Source organism: Rutidosis leptorrhynchoides, chromosome 1 (assembly GCF_046630445.1).
Source record: "Rutidosis leptorrhynchoides isolate AG116_Rl617_1_P2 chromosome 1, CSIRO_AGI_Rlap_v1, whole genome shotgun sequence".
NCBI lineage: Eukaryota > Viridiplantae > Streptophyta > Magnoliopsida > Asterales > Asteraceae > Rutidosis > Rutidosis leptorrhynchoides.
The window spans coordinates 674,390,450-674,399,782 of NC_092333.1; the positions used below are offsets into that span (position 1 = coordinate 674,390,450).

The 9,333-nt window shown below is 31.3% G+C and overlaps 2 protein-coding genes across 2 annotated transcripts; both read right to left on the reverse strand.

The window, feature by feature from the left end:
- Nucleotides 1-6,566: 6,566 nt before the first annotated feature.
- LOC139851447 (uncharacterized) lies at nt 6,567-7,903 on the reverse strand. The gene is made up of 4 exons (XM_071840488.1): nt 7,504-7,903; nt 7,284-7,402; nt 6,841-7,185; nt 6,567-6,653 (listed from the first exon to the last, which is right to left on the reverse strand). Exons 1-4 carry the CDS (start codon nt 7,901-7,903, stop codon nt 6,567-6,569), a joined length of 951 nt encoding a protein of 316 aa, XP_071696589.1.
- Nucleotides 7,904-7,974: 71 nt separating this feature from the next.
- LOC139851454 (uncharacterized) lies at nt 7,975-8,870 on the reverse strand. The gene is made up of 2 exons (XM_071840500.1): nt 8,576-8,870; nt 7,975-8,255 (listed from the first exon to the last, which is right to left on the reverse strand). Exons 1-2 carry the CDS (start codon nt 8,868-8,870, stop codon nt 7,975-7,977), a joined length of 576 nt encoding a protein of 191 aa, XP_071696601.1.
- Between the last annotated feature and the right edge of the window lie 463 nt (nt 8,871-9,333).

A 9,333-nucleotide genomic window follows, 5' to 3' on the forward strand; every position in this document is an offset into this window, starting at 1 on the left:
TTATTGAAGAAGAAGAAGATAATGACAGAAAAGGGTTATATATTATTTAGAGGGAAAGTATTTCAGAAAAATACAAATGGATCGATGGTTAAAGGTGTTAACGGGTTAGCGAGAGGTCGCGGGTTCGAGCCCCGTCTTGGGAAATTCTTTTTAGAGGAGATTTTTAAAGGGTATACTCATTTATTTATTTATTATTATTATTATTATTATTATTATTATTATTATTATTATTATTATTATTATTATTATTATTATTATTATTATTATTATTATTAGAACTATATTATTATTAGAAGAAGCACTTTTGGTAAAATTACCATTTTTATTAAAGCTATTATTAAAATTAACATTTACATTTTTATTATTACTATTAATACTATCATTGTTATTATTATCTTTAATCTAGTATTATTACAATTATTGATTTAACAAATAAATGATCTTTATATAAAAATATATACCCATAACTTAACTATACTAATATCTTTACTTATTTAAAATATATAAAATGAATATATTTAATTAGATAACGAAACCTATAAGTTATTAATATAAAAGTGTTATCACTAATAAATATACATAAATTTATTTGAATACAATAATATGTGTTAATATATATACATAAATGATATAGGTTCGTGAATTCGAGGCCAACCATGCATTGTTCAATATAGTCATATGTATTTTTACTACAAAATACATTAGGTGAGTTTCATTTGCTCCCTTTTTAAATGCTTTTGCAATATATTTTTGGGACTGAGAATACATGCGCTGCTTTTATAAATATTTTATGAAATAGACACGATTAATCGAAACAACATTATATGGTTGAATGATCGAAGCCGAATATGCCCCTTTTGCTTGGTAACTTAAGAATTAGTAAACCGATCTACTAATTGACGCGAATCCTAAAGATAGATCTATTGGGCCTAACGAACCCCATCCGTTGTAGCGGATGCTTTAATACTTCGATGTTGTTTTATCATGTCCGAAGGATTTCCCGGAATGATAGGGGATATTCTTATATGCATCTTGTTAATTTTGGTTACCAGGTGTTCACCATATGAATGATTATTTTTGTCTCTATGCATGGGACGTATATTTATGAGAAATGAAAATCTTGTGGTCTATTAAAATGATAGAAATGATTATTTATGTTAAACTAATGAACTCACCAACCTTTTGGTTAACACTTTAAAGCATGTTTATTCTCAGGTATGAAAGAAGTCTTCCGCTGTACAATTGTTCATTTTAAAGATATTACTTGGAGTCATTCATGATATATTTCAAAAGACGTTGCATTCGAGTCGTCGAGTTCATCAAGATTATTATTAAGTCAATTATAGTTGGATATATTATGAAATGGTATGCATGTCGTCAATTTTCGATGAAGAGCAAGTTTGTATTTTAAAAATGAATGCAATGTTTTTAAAATGTATCATATAGAGGTCAAGTACCTCGCGATGTAATCAACTATTATGAATCGTTTGTAATCGATATGGACTTCGTCCAGATGGATTAGGACGGGTTGTTTCAGTTGGCATCATGTGACAACCCGTAAATTTCCGGCAAAATTTAAACAAAAATCTTTATATGATTTCATTTAACCTCGACTAATTCCGACGATTCACGAACAATTGTTTGTAAATAATTACGCATTAATTTGATATATTAATATTATTATTATTAATATCCTTTTTAAACAAGATATCAATAATTAATATCTTTATTATCAGTATTGTTATTATGAATAAAAAAATATTGACAAATATTCTTGAAAAAGTAGTAAATCAATTTGTTTATTTTAGAAAAAAATATATAAAAAAAATCCTTAAAATAAATGATTTTTTAATAAAATAAATAAATAAATAAATAAATTACTTTTTAATTAAAAATTATAATGAAAAACTACTTTTATTATTTTATTTTGTGCATTATCCCATGACCTAATATTTAATACTTTTGAATTTTAAAATCCCATTAAAAACTAAAATATTTCTTTTTCTTTTAATTATTTTATTCTTTTTACCTAATTTTTTCAAGTATAAATACCCCTCATTTCTCATTCAAACTCACATCAAAATTTCTCTCATTCTCTCTTTGAAGAATTACTACTAGTAAGTATTCGTTTTTTACTTTTTACTTTTTACTTTTTACTTTTTACTATTTACTTCGGTTTATTATTTTTTACCGAAACATGTAAATAATGTTATAAATTATATGCAATTAAAATTAAAATAAATAACATGTTATAATTAGTAATATATGTTACTAAAAATTATAAAAGTATTTTTATGAATTAATATATAGGAGTTATAATTAAAATCGAATTAATGAATATATATGTATATACGCACCTAACGTGAAGGTTATAATTAAAGATAGCGTACAAAGACTACAAACATCACCGCTACTTGTGGCCTAGGGTGATCCTTGTTACCATTATGGGACGCTTGTGGATCTCGAATGCCAAGACTTAGATTCTGGTCAAGAGATCCTGGGCCACTCGGAAACAATAGATAATTCGAGTGACTTGCATGTTAGCGACGAAGTTTGGGCGAGATTGTACAACATCTTTGTTAAGAATTATAACCCGAACATTCTTAAACTAGAAGCTTACTATAAGTGGAAGTTTTTCATAAATAGTAGGTTTCCGAAAATAGAAACTTTTGAGAAATAGGAACTTTTCTCGAAAACCGTCACTGTCAATATAGTTGCTATATTAATAAACATACTTTATGTCAAGTTAGACATTAACTAATCAAACGTTATACCTCAAGGTTGATATCCAGATCACTTACTTGCTTTACTTTCCTTCTTGCGTGGAATACTTCAACTGCTATTTAATGTGAGTTCATCTGCTCCCTTTTTATATATTTTTGGGCTGAGAATACATTCGCAACTTTTACAACTGTTTTACACGTATCAACTATTAAACTGTGATATGTTGGGCTATGACCAGCAAGTCCCCAACCGACAAGTATAAACGATAACTTGTACGGGGCAAACTTGAAAGTCTAGTCTAAATATCAGTACCAACTGTTAAAACTATGCTATACCCGGCTATGTCCGACTAAGTCCCTACAGTGATATTTTTAATTGCTGCGGCATTTTTAATTATTGGGGATAGGCCTATCGGGAGTAACGTCCCCGATACATTTGACTAAGTCTTTGTATTACTCGATAATGAAATTAAACGACAAGGACAGAACAACTTGTCACGGGGCAAACAAAGTTTAGTCTAAATATCACGCACTGGCATAACTTTTTGATCCTGCGGGAGATCAACTTGACTGGATCTGAGTGATCTACTTATGAAAAACAAATCTTGTGGTCTAACACTATTACTGAAATCATTATTTATGACAAACCTATGAACTCACTCAACCTCGTGTTGACCTTTTAAGAATGTTTATTCTCAGGTACTTAAATATTGCTTTCGCTGTATATCTACTGCTTTGATGATGATTGCTTGCTATGCTTGGAGTCTTCATTACATATCATATCAATTAAAGACATATTTATCATCCACTGCAAAACTCAACAAAACGTCTCATGTAGAGTCGTTCTCGTTTATACAACTGTGAATTGATATATTAAGTCACGTTATTCTTCCAGGCCCTATCTGGAGGACGTGACAGATTGGTATCAGAGCAGGTTGTTGTAGAAAACCAGGATTGCATTTTATGTGTGCCTTATAAAATTAGGTACCTTAGCAATGTAGGACTACAACTATCCTTGACCATAGTGCCTTTAATTGTTGTCTTTAACTGTTAAATGCTACCCTATACTTTAGAAACTTTACTTATCTTAGAATGCCAAGCCAATCTAAGAACTCTGCTCATTCTCCTAAGTACTATCCAATTCCGCCACCATATTTAAATGCGACACCATGATTTCTGAAATTCTCGATATTCCTTTGTCATCTATCATGATTTTGTGTATTACATATGTATTACATGAAATGTTATCAATGATTCTTGAAATCTCTACTATTCATATTCATTACTTTCAAAATCTTTGATTTCTCGTTATTTTTTATCATTGAATTTTCTTGACGGATGGCGTCTACGAAACTCTAGAATGGAAGGGTTTGGATTACCGATTTAAAGGATCCTATAGCTCAAGCCCATAGACCTGAATAGGCCATTACGAATTGAAAGTCTTTAGTCGAAAGATTATCAGATTACATACTTATCATTTTATGATCTCGACACGTCATACTGCCATTATTGGAATATAGACACATCATATCTTATTATATCTTATCATATCTATCCTAGTAAACTTTGTTTACCACTTTTTCTAAATTTCCTCCGTAAATCACGGAAATCATTTTGCTAAAAATACGTATTCAAGGAGACGAATATATCATTCAGTATTCAATACCCATTTCATATCAAACCCTATTCCAAACACATAATATGAATTTCTCGAACTCCTCAAGCTCCAACGGCAGCGTAACTGGAACAAACGAACCAATCAGCCATCATCTATTCTGGATGAATTGAGGATGGGTTCGTAGCCGACTCAATCAATGGAGGCAAGAAAAAGGTGATCCCTTCCACCAACCAAATTCACCTCTTGGCGAAGAACCTGAAGTGCTTACCAGCGAATCAGTCCGAAACACCATTTTCTCTCTTCTTTCCAGGGTATCCCGTCACGAATATATAATATCGAAGATTCTAGATCTTATTCACCCCCTTGTTCCAACAGCCAATTATCCCGAAATAATAGAAGAAGTCAATGAGCTTCGCGCTCGAGTGGTGGCTCTGGAGAATATGGTGCGAATTCTATAAGCATCAGCAGCACCAGCAGCATAACCAGCATCACCACCAGTACCAACAGTGCCATCAACATCACCACCAACATCATCAGCTTCATCAACAACAACATCCGCATCCCACACCTCAACATCACACTCAGTACCTCAAACATCAACATCATACGCCCATAGATACCAAGGAATATTAGTAATAATGAGTTAAGATGTATTGACTCATTCTTCGTGAAGAATTATATATGTATACCTTATATATATATATATATATATATATATATATATATATATATATATATATATATATATATATATATATGATTTGGAACAATAATAAATCTTGTCGTACTAAGCAATTACGTGAGAATCTCAACTAGTATGTACTACTTGATTAATTCATATCACTAATATGCTATGATGTACACCCTTCGTTAATGACTTAACAATTGTTAATCACTGCTTCAACACAATAAACTCCATTTCATAATAAATCAAGTGTAACGATGAATGTATTGATTCATAACTTCATTAGCGAAATATTTCGCGACAATTATGAAATCTCTAAGGTTTTGGAGATTATTTACTCTCGTTCCAATCCGCAAATAAGATGAGTTTAATATATATTAACTCATTAAATCTATGATTATATCTGAAGAATACATATATGAACGTATATCTTCATAAAGATTGTAAATTCTGTTGTACAAACTGTTAATTGTGAAAATATTTTAACGGGTAGGTAATACCCGAGAAATATTTACATCTCACATTAATACACTGTACATTCTTCAATTTCGATTCACAAATCACTAATTATACGCACTACCTTCACAAATGATACACAATCATCTTCATACAAAATCAATTACACATTCTGAAATTAACATATCGGAATTCAAGTAAAGCTTTAGCAGGTGTTATCTTCCTAAAGATTACTACATTCATGAATTATATTCATTCGTATTCTGCAATGAATTATCACATCAAACCACCGAAATTATCATTCATCACTTTTAAAATCAATAACGCCTATTCGTTAACCATTAGATCCGTTGACGATTACAATCAGCGTTTAATCATCTAAAAATAAAATTTCTTGAAACCATCTCGGATTGATAACCAATGATTCAGATATGGTAGCATTAAATGCAGAGGAAACAGAAGAATTTTCCTCGTCATTGGATCTTAGAAATTCTAAGATATCACCGCATCTTTCGTTATAAATATCCTCTATATTTCTGAAGATATCTTTATAACGATTCTTGTTAGCAATTAATTATATCTTTGCGATAGCTTTATCACATTATAAAGGAAACTGTTTTAGTTTCTATATTCAAGTTTAAATTATAAATGTTTTGAAGAAGTGTTGGGAATTGAAGCATGAGTTAGTATAATATAATGACGTCAGGACAACGTGATTATATTACAGTAAGTCATGCTAAATTTTTAATGGAAGATGATGATTCATAGACTTTATAACAAGGTTGCAAAATACGCGATACGGGGTCGAGACGGTAGGGTCCTAAAAGGGTCGAGACGATCGAGACGGGGTCGAGACGGGGGTCGAGACGGATGTTGACTAACGTTGACTTTTAAATAAAATTTACATATATATATATATATATATATATATATATATATATATATATATATATATATATATATATATATATATATATATATATATATATATATATATATATATATATATATATATATATATATATATATATGTTCAAGAATACAAATACATGCTCAAAACTTTTTTTCAGTTTCAAATTCAAGACTACAATATAGTAGTCTTGTTAGACCCACCAGGCTCCATCAACTTGTTTAGAGTTTCCAATATAAGATTGTCCAACACTCCATCAACCTGTTTACAGTGAAGGGAAACAAAGATATTGTCCAACATTCCAATATTCCATACATGTTCAAAATACAAATACATTATAGTTTAAAGTTTAAACATAAACATTCAAAAGGACATAATATTTCAACCATAAACATAAGCTTACATGTTCAAAAGACTACAAATATTTATTAACTTCACTGATTCAAACTTCATTTTCATCCAAATCTTGATCTTGTCCATTTTGTTCAATGATTTGATCCCCATAAAACCCATATTCAACATCTTCAGCATCTATTTCCATCTCTTCATCTTCTGACTCAAAATCGTCCTCCAAAAATTGTCTTCTAGCGCTTCTTTTTGGTTTTGAAATTGCATCAACCACATCATCATCAATAAACCATTCTTGAGCCTCACTTGTATCATCCGTTAAAAGAACTTCATGACCTCTCTCCTTTCTTTTTTTGTTTTTCAAAATCAGATTTGCATTGAATTGAACAAAAACAAGATTGTTCAACTTTGAGGCTTCTAACCGATTTCTTTTTTTTGTATGAATCTATAATATCAAAGACAACCAAGTAACCAACAAAAATATTTAATTTAAATGATTACCTAACATTTAACAAATTACAAAATAAATAACCAAAGACTAACCGCTTCAAAGGTGCTCCAATTGCGTTCACATCCGGATGAACTTGTTGTTAGAGAAAGGATCCGAATAGCAATCTTTCTCAAATGAGGTGCTGAGCTACCAAAACGTGTCCACCAATTTGCTACAAGTTAAAACCAAATACAAGTAACTTAGGTCTAATTTGCTATACACTTAAACTACTACAAGTTAAAACAAAATACATAATTTTATAAAATGCTTTACCCGGATCATATTTTTCGGTGTTAACCTCACATGATTTCAATGCAAGTAACTTAGCAAAGCTCTCTGATCTACACGTGTAAACTGGCAACTCCTCCAACAATATTTTTTGTTGCATATCAAGATCTTGCGGATACAAAGTTTCAACAACATCATTGACTGCTTCATTCACTTTTTCATCATACTGGATATCCATATCATTGTAAAGATAATATGGGTTTAAAAGATAGGCCGCCAAATGTAAGCTCGAATCTAGTCGACCTGACATCTTCATTCGAATGATCTTCATAACCGGCTCATAAAAAATCTTCTGGTTGTTCAAAGCCTCCTTGATTTCTTGTTGAGCTTTTTTAAGCTCACCATGTAAAAATCCCATTGAAGGCTTCCAATCGGCATCCACCATTTGAAGTATTTTGACCAAAGGTGAGAACACTTTTAAACATTTGCTTATTCCGTACCAAGTTCTGTTATCCATCACCATTTTATAGATATCATTCCCTTTTTTGTCTTGGATAAATAACATTTGTCCCATTCACTACCACAAAACATTTTCCTTAATTCATCCTTCTTATCAATTAAGCTTTGTAAAGTAAGGAACGCGGAAGCAAATCGTGTAACTCCTGGTCTCACGATTTCCATCTTATTTGTGTAACGCCTCATCAAAGCCAATGTTTTGTGGTGTGCATAAATAAACTTCGTTATCCTTTTTGCTATTTCAATTGTTGATTTATATGGGTCTGACTCACCAATGCCTTCTAGAAAAAACAAACCATAAAAAAGGTCAGCAATGGCAGTAGCCTGCCTTCAATGGCAGCAGCCTGCCTTCAATGGCAGGAGCTTGTGGGCAGTAGCCAGACGGTTCGGTTCAGTTTCGTTAAAAGAACCGTCCCATTTAATAATTTAATAACATGTAAGCATATAATGTATAAACGTAAATGAAATTAATAAATGTTAGTCAATTCATAGATGTGCATAAGCATGTCGTCTAAGTAACTGTTACCACATATTCTATTGATAGTAATATAGCATAGAAAAAGATTTATATATAATAGCATAAGCATAAGGTTAATATTACCTTCGAGCATTAGATCAACCGTATGTGCGCCACATGATGTCCAAAAAATTGATGGTCTTTTTTCTTTTAAAATCTTTGCTGCTCCCATATTATTCGCGGCATTGTCGGTCACAACTTGTACAACAACTTCGGGACCAATTTCTACAATACATTTCTCAACATACTCGAATATGTAGCGGCTAGTGTGGGCTTCACCTGAACATTCTTTCGAAGACAAGAAAACGGTGCCCGACTTTGAGTTCACGCACATATTCATGATACTCCTTTTCTTTCTATCTGTCCATGCATCCGTCATTATAGAGCATCCCTGAAAGGACCCGTTCATATATATTATAAACGATTCACAATAGTTGATTACATCGCGAGGTATTTGACCTCTATATGATACGTTTTACAAACATTGCATTCGTTTTTAAAAGACAAACTTTCTTTACATCAAAAATTGACGGCATGCATACCATTTCATATTACATCCAACTATAATTGACTTAATATTAATCTTGATGAACTCAACGACTCGAATGCAACGTCTTTCAAAGTATGTCTTGAATGACTCCAAGTAATATCCTTAAAATGAGCTAATGCACAGCGGAAGATTTCTTTAATACCTGAGAATAAACATGCTTTAAAGTGTCAACCAAAAGGTTGGTGAGTTCATTAGTTTATCATAATCCATCATTTCCGTAATAGTAATAGACCACAAGATTTCAGTTTCTATAAATATCCGTACACTCGCAAGTGTATAAAAGTATTCTATA